We start from the raw sequence: 21098 nt of genomic DNA, 5'->3' as shown, positions 1-21098 counted from the left end.
GATGGTCATGCAATGACTCGGCCGGCTCGCCTCCTCGCTCCCTATAAAATAAAGACCCCCTCTTTATTCCAAAGATAATCCAATTTTGAGTCCTGAAACATTGTCGAACTTCTAAGTCACTCATTTCACTCATCTTTAGCATCTCACCCCAAAACACCTAACTTCCACCTCACTCATACTAATGTTGAGCATCAGAGAGGTAAACAAAAGCAACCCCTCTATTTTTCCTATCTAGTTCATTGTTTACTCTTCCCTTTCAGGTACGACGACCATAGACACCTTCTACATCTAGGGAGAACTCGGGATACCGAGTTCAGGACGCTTGAGCCCGAACGCGATCACTTGATCCGACCTTGGGTCTAATCGTTTGAGACTCTTAAATAGTTGTCCGAAAAACTGCGATAACAGGGTTCAATCCCGAGCTTCCGGTTTCTTTAAGTTAAGGAATCTCCCGCCCCTTGTACGAGAAAAGTGTAGCGGGTTGTCATAGTTTCATGAGATGTAATGGGGTGCTTTTTCTTCTCCGTTGCACCTTTCAGGGGACAATGAGGTTATTTAAGTACCCCCTTCTTCCCTTAAAAAATACTTACCGCGCCAGAAGCTATGGGGTTGTTTGTTAGTTAACTCAAAAAGTTTTTGTTTTCTATTTTCTAATTTTTGTAGTTGTACTGAAAAATTATTTTGTAATTGTTTTCAAAAAGCTGTTTGGTACAGTTTTCATTTTTGTTTTTGAGAAATTGAAAAAACTGAAAAAAGTGTTTGGTACAGTTTTCATTTTTGTTTTTGAAAAAATGAAAAGAGAAGATGAGGAGAAGGAGGAGAGAAGAGAAGAAATTTTTTTTTTCCAAAAACACATTTTATTTGTTTTCAGTTTTATTTACTCTTTTAAAAAACAACTTCAAAATTTTTTAAATTTTTTTTCCAAAAACACCTTACCAAACACATTTTCTAATTTTGTTTCCTATTTTCACTTCAAAGTCAAAAACTATTTTATTTTCAAGAGCATAACCAAACATGCCCTATATATATTTTTTTTTTTTTTTTTGCTCCCGGCAAAAAGTTACGAACTCCTTTTGTTAAACCTTTTCATGTACATCTCCGAAATGCCGAGTCTTAAATACCAGTTTTGAACACTGACAATTATCGCCAGGACTAGAACGATGCCTTTGAAATGTCACCGAAATGTGTGAGAGGACCTCGCTCGCACGAATTGGAGCAAGGGCATTTTTGTCCATTGAAAAAAACATCCCATTCCATTAGAAACCAAATCCAAAGGTGGGCAGGGAATGGGATAAGAAATGGAAAGGATCAGAGAATACATAGCAGAGGAAGTGAGCGATTGGGGCGATGAAGTTGCTACGAGAGTCCGATTCAAGGACTTTAGCGGGCAGAGATCCGATTACGAACCCATTTTGGGATTCTGGAGGAATTTGATCCTCGGCGTCTCTCTCCATTTCGACATACTCTTCTTCACGCCCGCGCAGGTTTTTCGCCCTCTCTCACTCTAATACTCGCTTGTGTTGTGGAATCGAAACTGACGGTCTTTCACTGTGATCAGCTGAGAAACGAGTGGTTCAACAGAGGAGGATTGAGCCCTTTGTGTCTGGACCGTGTGCTGGTGAGCGAGTCCGTCTTCTTCTTCTTCTTCTTCTTCTTTTTCGTCGTTGGAAGAAAAATTCAATCTTCGGTTGTGACGAGGCCAGGATGTGATGCGCGAGGAAGGCCATATCGTGCGACTCGAAGACCTCGATGATCCGACCTCCGCTCTCTCTCGCCTTTTCAGAAAGCTGAGAAGAAGTCTGACGGCGACTGCGGTGGCCGGAGAAGATGTGATGGTGGTGATGGCAGTGCTGAAGAACACAGCCAGCCGGGCAGTCAAGCGTTTGACCGAAACACATTGGACGCAATGCGCGGTGCTCACAATGCCCGCTTTCCGCGATGTCTGCAACGGAGACGCTGACCGAGCATCAGCCATAATCACTTACTTGTCTGTCCAACGCAAAGCTCTCACTCTTTCCATAAACAACGATGGCAACCAAATCCAGGTCACTCTTTTTTGGCCTTGCTTTGCTTAGACCACAAATGTGAACGTGCTTTTTCTTCCTTCAGGGTGTTAAGGTCTCCCTTTCGGAATCTCCTCTTCCTGCTGTTTCGGCTCTAGACCGCTATCTCCTGCAATTGATTTGGACTACTGAGATGCTTCACCAACGCCTCTCTCTCATTGAACAACGTTCTCAAAAGTAAGAAAAGTTGTGTTGTGTTTATTGCAAGCTTTTTCTGACGTGTGATTGTGTTGTAGGTCTAGAAAATCAGCGCTGGCTTCGTTGAACTCTGGGAATAGACATGCCGCTTTGAGGCATATGAGGGCATTCAAACTAGCAAATGAAAATAGAGAAAAATGTGAAAGCCTTTTGAATAGAGTGGAAGAAGTTCTTAATGTCATTGCAAATGCTGAGTCTACTAAGAAGGTAATACAGCACAGGCCTCGATGCTTGGTATTATTATTATTATTATTATTATTATTTTGTATAACTGGTTTAGCAATTGAGTGTCATATTAACTGCTCATTCGAGTTGTTGTAGGTTTCGGAAGCCATCCAAATCGGAGCACAAGCAATAAAGGAAAATAAGATTAGCGTGGAAGAAGTTGAGCATAGATTGCAAGAACTTGAGGAGAGCATTGATGTACAAAAGCAAGTAGAAAGTGCCTTAGGTATTTCCTTTTCCACGTCTTTATTTCTGGCTACTATTAGACATTGTTTGCTAAACTGCCGTTTGGGTGTCACAGGGTCAATTGCTTCATATACATCTATTGAAAGCGAAGAAGACATTGAAGAGGAGTTAAAGAGACTAGAAGTGGAAATCGAAGGTCATCGACCGGCTCCCAAAGCTGAGGCTGAGAGTGCGGCCACTGAAGTAGAGGAGGCTTTGGATTCACTCGGTGATTCTTTCTCAAAACTCGAGGTTGTGTCCACTACACAAGCGAGTCCTGCCAAAGAAACAAAAAATGTTGAGCTTGAAGCCGCTTAGCTAAATTCCTGTCCGTATCTCTAAGTGAATGTAAATCTTTGATAGAGTAGCACAAATGAAAATCCAACTTTTATATATTTAATAATTTTGGCATTCCCCCTCTGAGTCCTGAGTGAGGAAGCTACCAGCAATAAAAGGGAGAATCTGGTCGTGGGCGGCGATCAACAAGAGCTAGGTAGAATGTCTCGTGACTCAGTGTTGATGATGGTGTTGTTGTTGCTGCTGAAGAAGATGAGTGGAGATGGAGGGATGTGGTAGAAGCAGCGGAACAAATGGAGGAGGGAATCCGAGCACCGGCGGAGTTGTTGGCAAATAAGTCAGATGCATAGGAGACATCATCATCATCTGTTTTGTCAAACACGCACAACTTGATCTCAACCTTATTTTTCTACGCAAGTGAAAATATATACGTGGTGATTGAAGCAGCTGTAGTTCTACCTGCAGTTGAAGTTGAAGTGCCTTGACATACACAATGGCGTCATCGAGTATTGAAGCCTTGTCCGCCTTGTCATTGCAATTCGGTATGAGCCCTTGTAACGTGCGCATCTTTTTCTTAATCTTCACGCTCTGCGTCTGCTCACAAGCACCAACTATTTAGATGCGCAAAAGGGTCTTGTTGGTGTATCCGAATAATTAATTGCAAGTTAAATTAGTGACCTTCATAGTTTTAGCTCTGCCATACTTTCTCTTTGAAGGTGTACGCGTTTGTGAAGCGTCTAGGGATTGTGCTCCGACGCTCTGCACCTGGGTTGAGTGGGACATTTCAATGGTTATTTCAAGTTGCAAGCTATGTAGGGTGATATTGTGGTACTACTTACTTGATCTTGATCATGATCTTGATCTGGTTGTGGGTCGTTTGAGCACACGGAAAGGCACGGGACGATGGCTTCGTTGTTGTCTTTGTAAGGAGCAACGTGTGGAGCTTCGTGACATTCGTCATGATGACGAGGGACCACCAAATCCTTGTAATCGACGGCAGCACTAGTGTTAGAGTTGATCATGGTGTAAGCCAAGGCATGATCGTGATCTTGTCGGGGAAGTTTTTCAAGATCAAATAGGTAGGGCTTGGTGGGTGCCACTTGCGAGTCGTAGTAGTCATGAGGATGAGGCGGCTCGTGGATGTCATCATCGTCGGGAACTAGAAGCGAATCAGCGTGACTCTCATTTTCCGGGAATACAAGCAGTGCCTTCGCTCTCGCTTCGTTTTCCCACGTCCCTGGATTTGCCTGCCTGCAGTCAGTCACACATATTGCATAAGCATACACATGTATCATGTAATGCGTACCTAGACAAGTTGTGTTGGATGACAGGTTTACATGGTGGAAGTGGGAGAGGAGGGTTGATTGAATTTGAAGGAGCTATTTCTCTGAGCCATCATTGTGCAATCCTCACCATTAGTAGTACTCCTAACGTGTGTTATATATATAGCAAGCTACGAGAATTTGGGGTGTGTGATTACCCAAACACCGTCTCGTTGTCAAACTTGGGTATTAGTGCATTTATTATGATGGACCCATATAATGTTCGATTCCTTGTGGGAGCAGCTAAGACCGCCTTCAACAATTCGGTCCATGCATTAATCATCAATTTCTATCTAACAATCATGTGGTTCACACATGTAGCAATTCCAAGCCACTTGATGCGGATGGAGTGGTACCAAGTTTTGAATCTCTTTTCTTTACTTTACCTTTATTTCCTTTTTGTTAGTAGAGTATCTTTTGTTGGGGTCGGTCGTGGGAAAAGAAAATAATGCAGGTGAAAATAAAAATTTCGCACCAAAAATGAGAAGCATACCAGTGTTACTTTTACGGACAAGAATCTGTTCAATTTCCCATCGGAAATTTCTAGAAATTAGATGAGGTGATTGAGAAAAAAAATAAAGAGGGGGAGGTCACTGAAAATGAGATGCTCACGTGGGCTGTGGGCCCAAAAGGTGATTCTTATCCGCAACAACATCCCAATCAGAGGATGGGTCTTCACGTGAAGTTCAGGTGACACTGCATGCTCTTGTCCATCCAAACCAAGCCCAATTGTGGTCCGTCCAAACTTAACTCATGCTCAGCCAACCTAAGCCTGGTTATGTCACTATTCTATTCCACCACGTTGCCACTACATCAGCCATATATTATATACGTTTATCAATATCACACAAAACCAAATATAACTACTTTGTAATTTTTATGCTAACAAAATACATCTCCAAGTCCCAACCCCCTAAGTTGAGTAAATATCATATGATGATATATTATTTATCAACTCAGGAGATCGTCCTTCAGACACGAACCCAGAACTTGCTTCAACTGAGCCATCTTTTTCCTCGCAACCTGCAGTTTTACGACATGCATGAAAAGTAAGAACTTTTGCATAAAAGTCCAACTGCAAAAGCGCTGGCTATAACATGCCTCATGAGTTGCCGTAATTTTCTTTTGAGCCTCGTTTAGTTGGACCTCAACACATTCTTCCACTTGCAAAACAAGCTTCCGATGTGACGATTCTGTTGGACATATATACACATCATCATTTTGGATGAGAATGAAATATAGCATTTCACTCGAAAGATTTAGAAAACACAAGAAAGATTCGTTATCTCTGCAGGCAGTGCATGAAATGAATGACTTACTTCGCTTTTCCAGGGTTACTTTGAACTCTTTCTGTTCCTCTTCCAGTCCTTCAAAACTGCTTTTGCAATCTTGTAGATGTTGATTGATCTGCTCCTTGAACTTTGAATATATCATTTGCAATCGCTCTTCTTGCTCTGTCACGCTCAAACAAAACTCAATTTAACATAGAATACCACCGATGGAGACATATTCGATTCATTAGTTATCTAAATCAGTAACCAACCCTTTTAGGCAATTAATGCATCAATAGGAGATGTTGTGAAGCTATGTTATCCCGCATACCAAGTGTAGAGAGAGGAATCACCATTATATGCGATCCTATTACAAGAAGCTATATATTTCCATGAAGCATCTAAGATACTAGTGAATGAACACTCTGTTTACGTATGCTTTTGTTTAAGCCCCATTAATCTGTTCATGATTGTTATAGAAGCAACCACCATATCCGATTTATGAATCATGAAAAATGTATCGCTGTTCAGTACTACTGCCATATGTCTAATATAAACCTTGTTCCGAAGCCCATTTAGAGTACTGCAGGTCAAGTAGGCAAAAATAAATTGTTTGTTAAAAATAAAGAGAAACTAAGCAAACGAATTATATTACCTTCAAATTTCGTTTCAACTCGTTTTCGTTTTAATTTACTGAGGTTTTTGAGCTTTCCCCTGAAAATTAATGAAGGAAATAGTTGAGAAATTGGTATGGTGAGATGCGGGCATGAGGATAGAGAAGTTACATATCCGTTTGAACTTGAGTCTCCGCATTCTGCAGTTGGAGATGCACATCTGCAACAGCAGACTTCAGAATTTCCGATGATCTCTTGCTGCTCGCTGACTTTATTTTGTTTCTAAGTTTTTCCAACTCTGATGCGAATAATTCAAGAGCCCTGATGAATAGACAAGAACCAACAAACAAAAAGAATAGAATCGTGATCATCTCGTATTTCTACTAGAAAATATATATATACAAATACCTAGACAATCCATCCCCTTTGTTGTGCTCGGAAGTGTTGAGAATCCACTTACTTTCTCGAGTCCCTGCAAGTTTGTTGAAGGTTCTTTAAGTACTTTACGTGCATATCTTTGATAATAAGAGTAAAAAAAAAAGCGTTGTGGATCAAGGCCAACAGAGTTTTTGCCTTTAATAGTGGGTGATAGGGTCTTGGTCTGCTTTTTGTTGCATAGCTTGTTGGGGGGACGATGCATGAAATCCAGTTTTTCAGCTGTACACAGCATGTAAGTACTGGTTTTTATTTCGGATTATAAGGGTCGGATATGCTTGCTCATAGACAAATGTGATTTGAACATCACGCAACCATGCCCACCTCTGGCGTGGTTCACATACTATATACTCTGACGTGGTTCACATTACTATGATGCCAGGTTAACTACCTAACTTACGCCATACATGTCTGGGGTACATATCACAGTCAAGTGGTCGATAAACATAAACGCATAGCAAAATGAAGTATCACACATCTAGCATTAGCTCTGGCAATAATAAAACTTAGATAATCTTCTCCAAAAAATTAATTCGGAAATCAACAGCCTACATTCGTAAATGTAACTTAGTATGACACTAGTAACCCTGGCGTTTATGAAGGTGCAACAAAAGAACATACCACCAAAGTCGTAAGTACTAGGAGAGTATTCTTTGGAATTCTCAGAGGAATTTTCGTCCGAAGATGCTTCCATCTCAGACTCTATCATGGTAGGCGATGCTTTTCTGGTCTGAGAACCATCATCCTGAAAGTTTTATTAAGGAAAACCGAAAAGGCACAAACACATAAAGTCTGCACCGTTGTACAAACAATAAACCAAGGATACAGAAGATTCTATCTGGTCATCGCTATAAAACTCGGGTGTCTTGTCTTGTTCACGAATTTCTTCAATTGGTGGTTTTTGCATCGTACTGGGGGAAAAACTCGATGCAGGTGTGTTGACTCCAAATGTTGGACTAGGGAGAACATGTACGAATCTCCTTACAGATGGGATTCCCATGCTCTCAGAAGGTGCGCCAATATTCTCTTCTTGGTCTCTATTTTCAGGGCTTTCAAAAGGCTTCTCTGGATTATCTTCCTCATCTGTCACTCGAGCATTCTGGGGATTATCATTTGGGATACTCTTCTGCCCACAGTCTCTTTCTCTGTCCGTCAAGTGACTGTTAGAATGGTCTGTACCAAAAGTAGATGTTTTCTTGGCAGGTGGTGGGGTAGCACTCGCTTGCTGAATCTTCTCCTTAAACAGGTTAAGAGGCTTGACTTTGAAACTCTTCCTCTCGTATTTCTTTCCTGTGAACATGGAAGAATTACCACCAGTGGTAGCGTGTGAAGATATCTTCTTCTCTTGGTGTTTCACTTTGTTGTTCTTCGCGGTTGTCTTTATAATCTTGGTCGGAGCCATCCGGCGGGTCAATGAACGAGTCATGTGTCTGTTGACTCTGCCAGAGTCGGGACAGTCGGAATCGCTTTCTATTGTATCAGAGTATTGCCTGGGCTTGAATACCCGAGTACCGACTTTTTGTTTCTGCTTGTTGGAACCCAGTGTTGGCTCCAAGTGACCATCAGATTTCTGCTCTTGTTTATCAGAACCCGGACTAGGCTTTCCAACTGTACCACCCATTTGATTAGATTTATGCTCGGGATTACCACCTAACTCGGGAGTCGGGGACTCGGAATGACGATCATTAGGCGATGAAACAGCTCCAAGTATCTGCTGAAGTCTCAATCTCAGACCCACAGTTGTACCAGGCTCTGTTAAATTCTTCGTCGTTTCTATATCTGGATTTGGCGTCACAAATGTGAAGTCTTGCACTCTCTCTGTCAGTCTCTCCTTCTTTTGCTTCCTTTCGTAGGTGACCCCGTTAAACCTTTTCAGCCTATCGTCATCAGATGGTAACACCGAGCAGGCATTAATCACTCCATCAAGCTTGCTTCTCCCACTGCCTGCTACATCCGCACAGAGAACAGCCTCCGAAGTGGTTCCGTGCTCGTATATTCTTTTAGGACTTACCCATGGAGAGTTCACCTTATTTATCGCGCCCTTTCCATTAGAGGAATTTCTCACAATAGCAGACTTTAGCCTTTCACCATCGTTCCCTTCAATATCACGCTCCTTTGAAGCTTCGAATGCTTTCTTGCGTAACGAATCTACCAAAACTCCAACTGATATCTTTCTAGACTGGCTAGATGGATGATTGGTACTTCCAAAGCTCCAGCAATGGCTCGTTCGGTCCTGAAATGCCGGATTTTTTTTTCTTCTAATTATAATGGCCATATCATGAATTGGCATATGTTTAGAAATGCATATGAACTGTCTTTTTGGGCCTGATGACACTTTTTTAAGTTCAGATTTGATAATTTTCAAAGGATGACAAAAATAAATTGGAACTTTGAATTTCAGAAGAATGGCATCCTAAGTCTCATAGAGTTTAGAGCAAAAAAGCAGAAATGTATCAGATATATACTAATTATAGCATGTACAAATCCATAAGCAACTAATCAGATATACAATCTGCTACTCTTTGGACTAAGCTAATTCTCACTTACATCGTGTTGTTTTTGGGAGCCAGGCTTCATTCTGGAAAGCTGAGATTAAATACCTGCGGAAACATTAATGATTAATTCAGTTTTACCAACTAATACAACTAGCTTCATTTCATACACCATTTTGCCTGCTTTCGTTTTTCAGTTTTTTTTTTTTAATTTTTTTTTTATATAACGAGAAAAGAATAATAAATGGATAACTCAAGCACAGAAATCAACAGATCCACAGTACAACGGAAGAATTTTAATCTTTGATAACAATTGAAACTAAATTTATTAAAAACAGGTTCTCTTACTCACGAGCTTACATTGTTTCTGGCTCAGGATCACAAATTCTAAGCAAATTAACGACTGAAAAGAGAGCAGACAAACTCATATGGATACATTGTTTATGCAGATATACCAGAAACACGACTTCATAAACCGATCTAAAAAGAACAACGATAAATAAATGAATAAACAGTTCGAAGACATAAATTTTGAAGAAATGCCTTACAAGCTATTTCAATTTGAAGAGAACTCAAAGCTTTTGTAGAAGATCATAGCGACGCTGACAAATTTCGATGATCTCAAAGCACAGAATCAGACTCCGAGAGAGAGAGCGAGAGAGAGAGATTTAAATTCAATTTTCGCTAAATCAAAAATGAAAAGGGGATGAAAATGAAATTATAATATGAAAAGAAAAGGCGCGAAATATTTGTTTTATTTTTTGCTACAAACGCGAAAGAGTTGTGAGACGCTTGGATTGGTTCTCTGAAACCGACTGCTTTTTCTTCCGTACTCCGCGTGCGCACTGCGCACTGTCCATTTCTTCACACGATAGTACCAAATTGCGCCTCTATTTTATTTATTTATTATTTTTTTTTTATAAAAATTGCGCCTCTATTATTTCCCCTTAAATTTGCTACTATTTTAAGTTTGAGAAATTGTTTAATTAGTCACCAATTTCATAACATTTTCTCACTTTCCACAAAAAGACTAATTTTTCCTAAAATGCCACCTCTATGTCAACAATGTTGACATCTTATAGTGAAGGGCAAACATAGATGTCAACATTGTTGATATAGATGGTGACATTTTTGGAAAAATTAACATTTTGGTGGAAAATAGGAAAATGTTATGAAATTAGAGACAAATTAGGCAATTTATCTTTAAGTTTTCGCGGTTAATTGACACTAATAGCCCAAAACAAAAAAAAATTGACAAGTAGTACTTGCACTAGGTGAGAAAAATTAATTTTTCTACAACTATTCTCAACCCTACAATCTCCTTCATTTTCGTTTTTTTTCTTATGAAACAAAGGTTGGTTGCCGATTTTTTCTTCACTTCCTCTCTTTCATTTGGGTCACCGGTGGAGAAGTTCACGACGATTGCCTGAGTTCTCCATCACTTGGGTCGCCGGAATCTTGCTCGCCGACGGTTTGTTTCCTAAACCCATTTTGCAATAATCATAAACTCATCTTAAACTCATTTTTTCCTGCAAATCTAAATGACGGTTTGTTTCCTGCAAATCTAAATGACGGTTTGTTTCCTGCAAATCCAAGGTTGTTCTTCAAAACTTCAAGATCCAAGCTTCTTCTTCCTGCAAATCCAAGATCCAAAATTTCTTCAAACATATTTTGGTAAGTTCGTCCTATTTTTAACATATAAGAACATGTTTAATTGTTTTGATTCATTTTGAAATAGGTTCCATTACATTTGTGAGTGATTAGTTTGTCAATTTTTTTTTGTTTTGGGCTAAAGTTGGTAAGTCACATTTTGATGGTATTATTAGTGACAATTCCCCTTTTCGTAAGCTTAAAAAATAGGGCGGGCTTGGTCCAAACATCCCTTATTTTAAAATTATAGCCTAACTATTAACATATTTAGGAAAATAACCAATTTGTTATAATAACATTCCAATATTCCAATAATACCTTTAAGGGTTGTTATTATTAACTATTAAAGTAAATAATATTAATTGTCATCTCCGCCGATCTTCATTGTCGATCTTCACCGTCGTCTATTTGCCATCCGTCCCGAACCTCCGATTTTTTTACTGGAGTCACATAGCCTCCCTCGCTTTCACCGCCTCCGAATTAACAAGGATTAACACTAAAATTTAACAACGAATTAAGAATTACCTGGCGCTGCGTATGATGACTAATCACAACGCACTCGAAGCTCCCACAAGGCACACCTGAACTGCCATACTAGGCGCAATTCATGCCATCTCACACGAGGCACCCACATCATCGCAGCCGCGACAGACTCGTCCTAACCCGGAGGAAGCGATGCGATCGCTCGAGAACAAGGACGAGAACCATACAATAATTCGCACGTCTAAGGCCGAACCCCCAAAGGCAACAAGCCAAGCTATTAGGGGAAGGAAAGCCAAACCCTGCGAAGGCAGAAGACTTGTCGAAAACTATCGACAAAACGCGTATCTACCGAGACATGCCATAGCTAATCGGAATACGAACGCAGACAGCCCGCTTGATGGAAAGCTGGCCCTGTATGATAACCATCTCATCCGTCCGCGTGTTCAACTAACATCAAAGGTCACGCACCTCGCTCCGGAAAACTTTCGTCGATCGAGTCGCCACCTATAGAGCTTGATGCCCCATAGTCAACTCTCCAGCCATCTTTGCCACCGCCAATTGTGCACGATCACACTCACCTTGGGAGACTCCCCATTCCACGCGAGCTAATTGAAGCTGCTCTCGAAAACTCGCGAACTCCGCCTATTAGCGAGAACCTTGCTTGGCCTGAGCTAGCTGGGACTTCACTCGAGCAAGCTCATCCTGGAAGAGTCTCATGCGACGAATGAGGTCGTGTGTAGAATCTTCTTGCCTCGGGATGCACGAGCAAGCACCTGAAGCGATTTGAAGAGCAGGTTAGCCAAACCAAGATGTTTGCAAAACAAAGTAAATAGACAAACAGAGGGAAACTTACCCTGTGGGCGTCAAAAACGCCATGACAGAAGAAGTCCACATCGCTATTCGTTACGATGCCCTTTCACGTCTTCAACCGAGACTATCTGTCTCCACATCGGCAGAAAAGTAAGCCAGAATCAGAGTGACACTGCTCCAAAGGCCTCAACTGAGACCCGCACTCACGTCTGGGGAATAAGGGTCAATCTTCCGAACGCAGATGGAGAAGCGCCACCAAATTCGGAACGGTGGATGCCCCCGTGAGACCGACTTAAGCTCGATGCGTGATCGAATTTCTAGCGTCAGTCCCGGAGCACTCAAAGCCCGCCGGAGCGGCAGAGCCTTCCACCAGATACCACTCCGTCTTCCCGAAGCATTGGCCCACAGCATCAACCTCCGTCTCCGAGACCTCGGAATGAGCACGCCTTTGCGAAATACAAAAGTGCAATCGCCTTCCAAGCTGGCCAAGACGGACGCCATGATCTTTCTCTAATAGGTCACGATTACACAATCATCGCCTTGCTAGTCACCGTCGAGTCCCATGGACTCCAGTCTGAAGATATCATCAAACAAAAACGCCATCGAAGAAAGACTTGGGTAGGACTTTGCCAAAAGATCAACAAGCCGCGATACGCCGGTCCACCTCTGCACGCGCGCACGCCCTACTTGCACGCGCATGTCCCCTTTGCTCCGGGGCTAGAGCGACGGATGCAATCGCCTCCGCCTCGCCCACGTTGAGCTACGCCTCCAATCCGCTTGGATCCTCCTCCACGTGTTGATCACACACTCGTATTGAGAGAGACGAAAAAAAGACAGAGAGCACTTGCAATTGTGAGAACATACTTTGTAATCACAAAGGTTTCGCGACGGCGATGCTTTGGGAAATAAAGTTTTGTCAAACACCCGGCTGTAATGACTAAAAGTTCATCGCCAGGAGCCTCCTGAGCGACGAACTTGGGGGGCTAATGTTGTCGGTCGTTTTCGGAAAACCCGGAACGCCGAGAAGACACACCGCTCAAAGGACCGATGGTCAGGCCGGAAGTCCTGAAGAGCGGCAAGCCTTACGTCACGATTCACTAACAAGTCCTCGCGCTAGAACTTTCAGCTCCTCGAGTCGAGCCTTTTTCCTCGAGTCGAGTCATTCTCCTCGAGCCGAGCCTTGCTCCTCGATTCGAGTCATTCTCCTCGAGTCGAGCCTTGCTCCTCGAGTCAAGTCATTCTCCTCGAGTCGAGTCTTGCTCCTCGAGTCGAGTCATTCTCCTCGGGTCGAGTCATTCTCCTCGAGTCGAGCATTGCTCCTCGAGTCGAGATAACTCCTCAAGTTGAGTCACTCTCCTTGAGTCGAGCCTTGCTCCTCGAGTCGAGAAATAACTCCTTGAGTCGAGATAACTCCTCGAGTTGAGTCACTCTCCTCGAGTCGAGCCTTGCTTATCGAGTCGAGTCATAACTCCTCGAGTTGAGTCACTCTCCTCGAGTCGAGCCTCACTCCTCGAGTCGAGCCTTGCTCCTCGAGTCGAGTCATAACTCCTTGAGTCGAGATAACTCCTCAAGTTGAGTCACTTTCCTCGAGTCGAGCCTCACTCCTCGAGTTGATTCATGCGTCCACGAGTCGATTAGCAAATCCTTGTGTCGACCTTGATTCCTCGTGTAAAGACTTTCATGCTTCATGCGATTTGCGTGACATCCCAAATCCCAAAGGCCCAACGGGATGGGTCCTCAAAGATCTCCAAAGGCCCAAAAAAGGTCCACGAGGTGAGCTACACGAAGAAAGTGCGCACGATGCGCGTGGAGCGAGCCGTGCACCAGGCCAAGGAGGCGCGCGCCGCGCAGCCCCTTGGCAAGAGCGCGCGCGCATCCAAAAACCTCCCCCGCGCGCGCGGCAGGGTTTGCACGCGGCGCGGGCACTTTGCACGCTGCGCGTTGTGCGCCGCATGCGCGCTGCGCACCTCTTCTCGGTGGAACGCGCGGCCCTAGTCCTACATGGACGAGAAAGGAGCCTCGTAAGGCCCTTCAACCACTATAAATACCCCCTCCCATTGAGAGGGAAGCCATCCTATTCAATCCCATTCATTCTCAAGAAACTTGAGACTTCTCTCTACTTCTCTGGATGCCATCCTTGGCGTGAAGCGGATTCTCCTCGATTTCTCATTCTCAGAGATTCCGAAGCGCTCCCGGAGACTCCCGAGCGCCGCCTCTCTCAATCGAACAACTAATCCCGAGCCCACGAGTGCTCTTGCGGTTTTCGACTGAAAATCGCCTACGCGTCTAGCACACTAGACGCGTCTATCATTTCTGACAAGAAATTGCCTACACGTCCTGCATTTCCGACTGGAAAACGCCTACGCGTCCGGAAGCTCCGCCACGACAAGGAACTCTTGACTTAGAGTCTCCCACATCTCCAAAAGAGAGAAAACGCACATTCTCTCTCGGGTCACTCGATCCCAGAGTTTTGAGGCGGGCCAAGGACTCCTCCGCGCCCCGCCTCCTCTGTCGAGCATACCCTCCAGGCTCCGCGCCTCATTTAGCGTTACATACGCCTTGAACTACGTTCTGACTTGATCCATATTCACACGGGTACGTAGGCAGCCTACACAAAAGGCACGGTCACTCCTCCTCCTCAACTCTTCTCTCCTCTGAGAAGTGCATAGGTTGGAGAAAACCCAGCTTTTGACTTTCGAGTTCCCACCTTTGGCTCGGGTGCGGCCACTTGGTCCGACCTTGGGTCGAACCGCCCGAAGCTTTAAATAGTTGTTCATTTTCGTGCGACAACAGTTAGTGAATTTTAGTCACTTTTAATGTAAAAGTACTAATATATTCTTTATTATTTTCAAAATAATAAACTTAAGTTTTCAAAATTTTAATCCACTGCACTTTCTGTATTAATCAATTATTCGATAAACCAGAAGAAGAAAAAGAAGAAGAAGATGTCAAAATATTTAATCCTTCTTTTAAAAAATTTAATCCACTATTCGATAAACCAGAAGAAGAAAAAAAAAAAAGAAGAAGATGTCAAAATATTTAATCCTTCTTTTAAAAAATTTAATCCACTATTCGATAAACCAGAAGAAGAAAAAAAAAAAAAGAAGAAGACGTCATTTTTCTGTTTGGCACCTCTGCTACGCTGCCGCGCCAGAGCTCTCCGACAAATCTGTCGCCAGAGAAGCCTCAAACTCTCCACCGTCCGATCGATCTCAACCATCCCCAGAGAGACGAGGACGGCAAGGACGAGGAAGCCACCATAGACGCGAGAGATGAGGACGAGGAAGCCACCATAGACCTCAGTCAAACCCTTGTCACGCTAGAGAAAGACGATTCCCACTCCGCGGCGCCAAAATTTCGCTGGAGCCACCATAGATGCGAGTTTGAAGGAGGGGGAAGTGATGGACCTTTGACATCGAAGAACCCATCGATTTGGATTTCAGGGAGGACGACGACTCAGCGACAATTATTCCTTGACTTCAGAGCTCGTCGGAGGTTCCAATAGAGAGGAAGAAGACGACGACGACGATCGATCGAGACGACGACGGCGATCGATCGAGACGACGATTGAATTTTTTTTAGGGTTTCTTTTTGTCGATTGATGTGTATGCGCGTATTTGTGTGAATTAGAGTATTTTGAGGGTTTTTATCAAATTTTGGCTATTTTGTCTCAAATTTAGAAAGTTGAACTATATTACCAAACTCAAACTTTAAAATGATTAGATAGCCACATGGCCCACAAAAAATAAGTAAATATATTCTTATAATTATTTATAAAAACGTCTTATAAAATAGACAAAAAAAAATACAAATATAAAAATCATTAAATTTGAAAAACAATATATAAAATGAAAGAAAAAATTGTCTTGGAAAAAAATTGTCACTAATTAACTTGAAACAAATATATTGAATATGGGTATAAAAAATCACAAAACATAGAAAGGAAAAAAATAAATTGACATATAAAATTAATAATATGATATATATATATATATATATATATATATATTTTAAACACGTAAATGTATAGATACGTATCTATTATACAATATTTATATATATTTTTATACAGTTAGTAATATATACGTATATAGGTATCTACGTATATATATATAATATATATATATATATAATTTTTAGTTAGTTATATATAATTTCAATTATTGTATATAATTTTCAACTTATAATATATATAACGTTCTACGCATATATAATTTCGGTTTATAATATATATATATATATATATATATATATATATATATATATATATATATATATATAGTTAGTTCGTTAGTTAGTAATATACATCTATCTACATTACTTTGATGCATGTATACATAAAGACAACATATAAATATAAAAAACATGTACCTATATAATTTAGGCAAATAATAACATAGATAAAATAAATAAAGATTCTCATGAATTGGTAATCTTAATAACATATTTTTTGTGGTACTAAAACTATCTCATTTTAAGGTAATCTCATTACCTAATTAATCATATTCTTGTAAATTCATTTTAGCATTAACTCACACCAAATAAGATAATCAATGAGATTCTCATAAATGTAATTAGTATTACCTGAAACCAAATAGGCTTTTTATATATTATTTTTGCAGTATTTTATTATTCTTTACAATCATGTTTGACTTTTTTATTCTATTGTTTACACCTTTTTTTTAATCTTTTTTATATTTACAATTTATTTAGAATAAATAAAAATAGTCTATAAATTAAAAAATGAACTATGTACAAAAGTTTGAAAATAATAAGTATCCTATTTACTATACTTTAAATTTAGATATTCACTGAAAATTCACCATAATACTTCTATTTTTATCAGCAATACTTTTAATTCTCAAATCCTTAAACTCACGGCCCAAATACGCCATAACGGGCTTGATTGGCCTAGTTCGATCACATCAAAAGAGTGAGTGTTATTTTGAGGCCAACTCATTGCAAGATCAAATGTTGTTGGCCCGTCCCGGATGTTGTAAAGATCGGCACCCGACTTCCACTCGCCATCAAGAATTAACTCGCTGCCTTCCTCCGGGAATTCAAGGATGTGTTTGCATGGACTCATGCGGATATGCCCGGGATTGATCTCGAAATAATAGTGCACCGATTAAATGACGACCCAAAGATCGCCGAAAAAGTGCAGGCTAGACGAACGTTTAATCTAGAACGATACCTGGCCATAAATGAAGAGGGCGAGAAACTTTCACCGCAAACTTCATCCGAGAGGCTAATACCCCAGGTGGGTCGCCAACGTGGTAATAGTGAAAAAAACTTAATGGGAAGTGGCGTATTTGCATAGATTACAAAGATCTTAACAAAGCCTGCCCTAAGGACTGCTTCCCACTCCCGCGCATCGAACAGCTGGTCGACGACATCGGCTGGCCATGAACTCCTCAGCTTCATGGACGCCTATTTGGGCTGTAACCAAATTCGAATGCATGAGCCCGATCAAATTAAGACAACTTTTGTCACCGATCGAGGTCTTTACTGTTATAAGGTCATGCCTTCCAGCCTTAAAAACGCGGGAGCAACATACCAACGTTTGGTTAATCGAATCTTCGCCAATCAAATCGGCAAGACCATGGAAGTGTACGTTGATGACATGCTCGTTAAAAGCCTACTGGAAACTAATCATGTACACAACGTAAGGGAGATGTTCACAATCCTCCGCCGATTTAAAATGAAACTCAACCCCAACAAGTGCGTGTTCGGGGTTGAATCCGGGAAATTCCTTGGATACATCGTCAGCCGACGAGGGATAGAGGCAAATCCCAAAAAGATCAAGGCACTCCTTGAGATGAAGTCTCCAAGACGAGTCAAAGAGGTGCAAAGCCTGACTGGTCGAATTGTTGCTCTGACGCGCTTCGTGTCGAAAGCCACCGACAAGTGTTAACCGTTCTTCAAAGCTCTGAAGAAGACGGACGGCTTTGAGTGGACTGATGAATACGAAAAAGCCTTTCAAGAAATGAAGGCTTACTTCGGGTCCCCACCATTCCTCTCCAAACCAAAAGAGGGCGAGGTGCTATACGTATATCTCGCCGTCTCTGAAAGAGCCGTAAGTGTCGTTCTTGTCCGAGAAGAAGATAAGGTCTAGTGGCCAATCTACTATGTGAGCAAAGCCTTACTCGACGTGGAAACGTGCTACACCGAGATAGATAAACTTTCTCTGGCTCTCGTGACGGCAGCCAAGAAGCTGCGTCCGTATTTCCAAGCTCAGCCCATCGTGGTGCGAACTAAGCATCCGATCGGTAAAGCTCTTCAAAAGGGAACATCGACTTGCATGGCGATCTGGTCCCAAGAATTGAGCGAGTAAGGGATTGAGTTCTACCCAAGAGCGGCTATAAAGGGTCACGCCTTAGCCGACTTTGTGGCAGAATTCTCCTACACTCCCGATGTGGGAAAAGCGAAAAAGAGTTAACCGATAACGCGACGACGCGAAAAAGAAAGATTGACCCAATGGGTCCCATCTGGGAGTTACATGTAGATGGAGCATCTAATGCTTGGGGGGCTGGCGCCGGAATCATTTTGACTAACCCCGACAGGGAAAAGATAGATATGCCCTCCACTACGGCTTCCAAACTTCCAATAATGAGGCCGAGTATGAAGCCCTCATTGTAGGGATAGAGCTAGCAAAAAAGCTCGGCTCAAAGAACCTGCGGATACACTGCAACCCGCAGTTGATCGTGAACCAGGTTAAAGGAGATTACACTGCCAAGGAACCTAATATGGTTGCCTACCTCGCAAAGACAAACTCCTAACTCGATGCCTTCTCTTGGATCGAGATTCTCCAAATCTCGAGAGAACAAAATTCAGAGGCTGATGCACGTGCTCGCCTTGGATCTGGCATCGACGAAGACGGATTGGGAACCTTACCCATCGAATTTCTTCCACGGCCATCTGTCTCCCGAGATGAAGTCAGGGCTATAGAGGTTGTGTCTCAGCCTACCTGGATGGACCCAATTATCGATTTTTTGCGAAGAGGGGAACTTCCCAAAGACCGCAAAGAAGCAGATAAGTTGAGAGTATTAGCATCCAAGTACTCGCTTCGAGATGACATACTCTATAAGCACAGTTACTCAACACCGCTGCTCCGATGCCTCAATACCGTCGAGTCGACCAAGGTCCTCCGCGAAATACACGAGGGCATCTATTGGAATCATGCCGCTGGAATCTCCCTCGCACTCAAGGCGCTTAAACAAGGCTATTTCTGGCCTACCATGAAAAGTGATGCTTGTGAATGGGCGAGGCGCTGCGACAAGTGCCAATGCTTCTCCGAAATCCCGAGACAGCCGCCGACCCCACTTAGTAGCATCATTGTCCCGCGACCCTTTGCTAAATGGGGTATGGACATTATTGGCAAACTCCCTAGAGCGCAAAGACAATATGAGTACGCCATAATTGCCATAGTCTACTTCACCGAGTGGATAGAGCTGAGCCACTCGCCAGAATAACCGAAGCAAATACGACGAACTTCATCTGGAAAAGCATCATATGCAGGCACGGCATCCTTGTCTCGATTGTGACCTAAAATGGTACACAATTCGATAACGCGCGAGTAAGAGATATCTGCTATCAACTAAATATCAGCAAGACATTCTCCTCGCCGCGTCATCCGCAGGCCAACGGCCAGGTCGAGGCAGTCAACAAGACTATTTAGAGCAATCTTAAAAAGAAGCTTGTAGACAGAAAAGGTGCCTGGGCCGAAGATCTACCATTCGTCCTGTGGGCTTACCGAACGACCGCCCAAAACGCCACCAGTGAGATGTCGTTCTCCCTCGCATACGGGATCGAAGCCGTGGTGCCGATCGAAACCGAGATCCCCACGTTCCGAGTTGAGACATTCAACGAAGAAAACAATGACGAGGCCATGCGCCTAGAGTTGGACTTAATCGACGAAAAGAGGTCACAAGCGCTTAACCGCCTCGCTGCACAGAAGCGCAAGGTCGAAAAGTACTATAACTCCAAAAATAAAAAGACGAACCTTTGCTGTCGGGAGCCTCGTACTCAGGCGGGTGTTTCAGAATACCCAAGTCCAAGGCGCCGACGTCCTCGGCCCAAACTGGGAAGGAACTTACAGAGTCCGCAAAGTCATACATGACGGTATCTACTACATCGAACACACGGACGAAACTCCGATCCGCCACCCGTGGAACATAGAACACTTGAGGCAGTATTACTAGTTGCTGGCATTTCCCCCGTTTTATTGCTTTAATTTCCCATTTTCAATAAGGCATGCGAGCCAATGTTTTAGGATTTTAAATTTTTGACAATCATAATAAAGTTCTAGATTTCCCTTTCAAAATCCGCTTTATAAAAGTTTTCCGGTTATCAAAAGTAAAACTTAGAGGGCTAGCAACAGTAAGGAAATCCTCAAGAAAACACGCTCCACCAAAACAAATTATTAAGTCTCAACCCGAACACAAATGGGAACAAGGACCTTAAGACGCCTACATGACGCACGTAAGGCGCCGACATGGCGTAACCAAGTCGTCCCTCGTGACGCACCTAAGACGTCTACATGGCGCACTTAAGACGCCTACATGGCGCACGACAGACGCCTACATGGCGCAACCAAGTCGTCCCTCGTGACGCACTTAAGACGCCTACATGGCGCACGTAAGATGCCTACATGGCGCACCAAAGATGCCTACATGGCGCACGTAAGATGCCTACATGGCGCAACTAAGTCGTCCCTCGTGACGCACCTAAGACGCCTACATGGTGTTGTCGGTCGTTTTCGGTAAACCCGGAACGCCAAGAAGACACGCCTATCAAAGGGCCGATGGTCAGGCCGGAGGTCCTGAAGAGCGGCAAGCCTTCCAGCACGAGTCACCGGCAAACCATCACGCCGAGACTCTCGATCCTTTGAGTCGAGCTTCGCTCCTCGAGTCGAGTCGTGTTCCTCAAGTTGAGCTTTGCTCCTTGAGTCGAGTCGTTCTACTCGAGTCGAGTTTCATTCCTCGGAAGGAACCACGGGATATTCTTCTCGAGT

General features: G+C 42.8%; 3 protein-coding genes across 4 annotated transcripts; 1 reads left to right on the top strand and 2 right to left on the bottom strand.

Annotated features, from left to right (window-relative positions):
• Positions 1 to 1129: 1129 nt before the first annotated feature.
• LOC149389938 (SNF7 family protein) lies at positions 1130 to 3699 on the top strand. Its single transcript, XM_089621970.1, has 7 exons — positions 1130 to 1484; positions 1559 to 1618; positions 1704 to 2045; positions 2110 to 2240; positions 2300 to 2468; positions 2583 to 2712; positions 2788 to 3699. Exons 1-7 carry the CDS (start codon positions 1299 to 1301, stop codon positions 3027 to 3029), a joined length of 1260 nt encoding a protein of 419 aa, XP_089478096.1. The 5' UTR covers positions 1130 to 1298; the 3' UTR covers positions 3030 to 3699.
• LOC149389937 (uncharacterized) lies at positions 2612 to 4925 on the bottom strand. The gene is made up of 6 exons (XM_089621971.1): positions 4346 to 4925; positions 3848 to 4259; positions 3687 to 3773; positions 3468 to 3602; positions 3155 to 3374; positions 2612 to 2988 (listed from the first exon to the last, which is right to left on the bottom strand). Exons 1-5 carry the CDS (start codon positions 4405 to 4407, stop codon positions 3222 to 3224), a joined length of 849 nt encoding a protein of 282 aa, XP_089478097.1. The 5' UTR covers positions 4408 to 4925; the 3' UTR covers positions 2612 to 2988; positions 3155 to 3221.
• A 207-nt stretch (positions 4926 to 5132) lies between these two features.
• ASY3 (asynaptic protein) lies at positions 5133 to 9848 on the bottom strand. 2 transcript variants are annotated; one of them, XM_089621968.1, is made up of 11 exons: positions 9691 to 9848; positions 9198 to 9250; positions 7477 to 8883; positions 7272 to 7395; positions 6789 to 6872; positions 6624 to 6687; positions 6387 to 6536; positions 6257 to 6315; positions 5650 to 5784; positions 5432 to 5523; positions 5133 to 5353 (listed from the first exon to the last, which is right to left on the bottom strand). In XM_089621968.1, the coding sequence occupies exons 2-11, from the start codon at positions 9225 to 9227 to the stop codon at positions 5282 to 5284; spliced, it is 2217 nt and encodes a 738-aa protein (XP_089478094.1). In that variant the 5' UTR covers positions 9228 to 9250; positions 9691 to 9848; the 3' UTR covers positions 5133 to 5281. The 2 variants fall into 2 exon arrangements, with proteins under 2 accessions (XP_089478094.1, XP_089478095.1); XM_089621969.1 differs by lacking the exon at positions 6789 to 6872.
• Positions 9849 to 21098: the final 11250 nt, after the last annotated feature.

The sequence above is a fragment of the Urtica dioica genome, chromosome 8, assembly GCF_054948205.1.
Source record: "Urtica dioica subsp. dioica isolate 48M chromosome 8, U.dioica_male_clone48M_v1_H2, whole genome shotgun sequence".
Taxonomy (NCBI): domain Eukaryota; kingdom Viridiplantae; phylum Streptophyta; class Magnoliopsida; order Rosales; family Urticaceae; genus Urtica; species Urtica dioica.
This window is presented reverse-complemented; position numbering and strand designations above follow the sequence as displayed.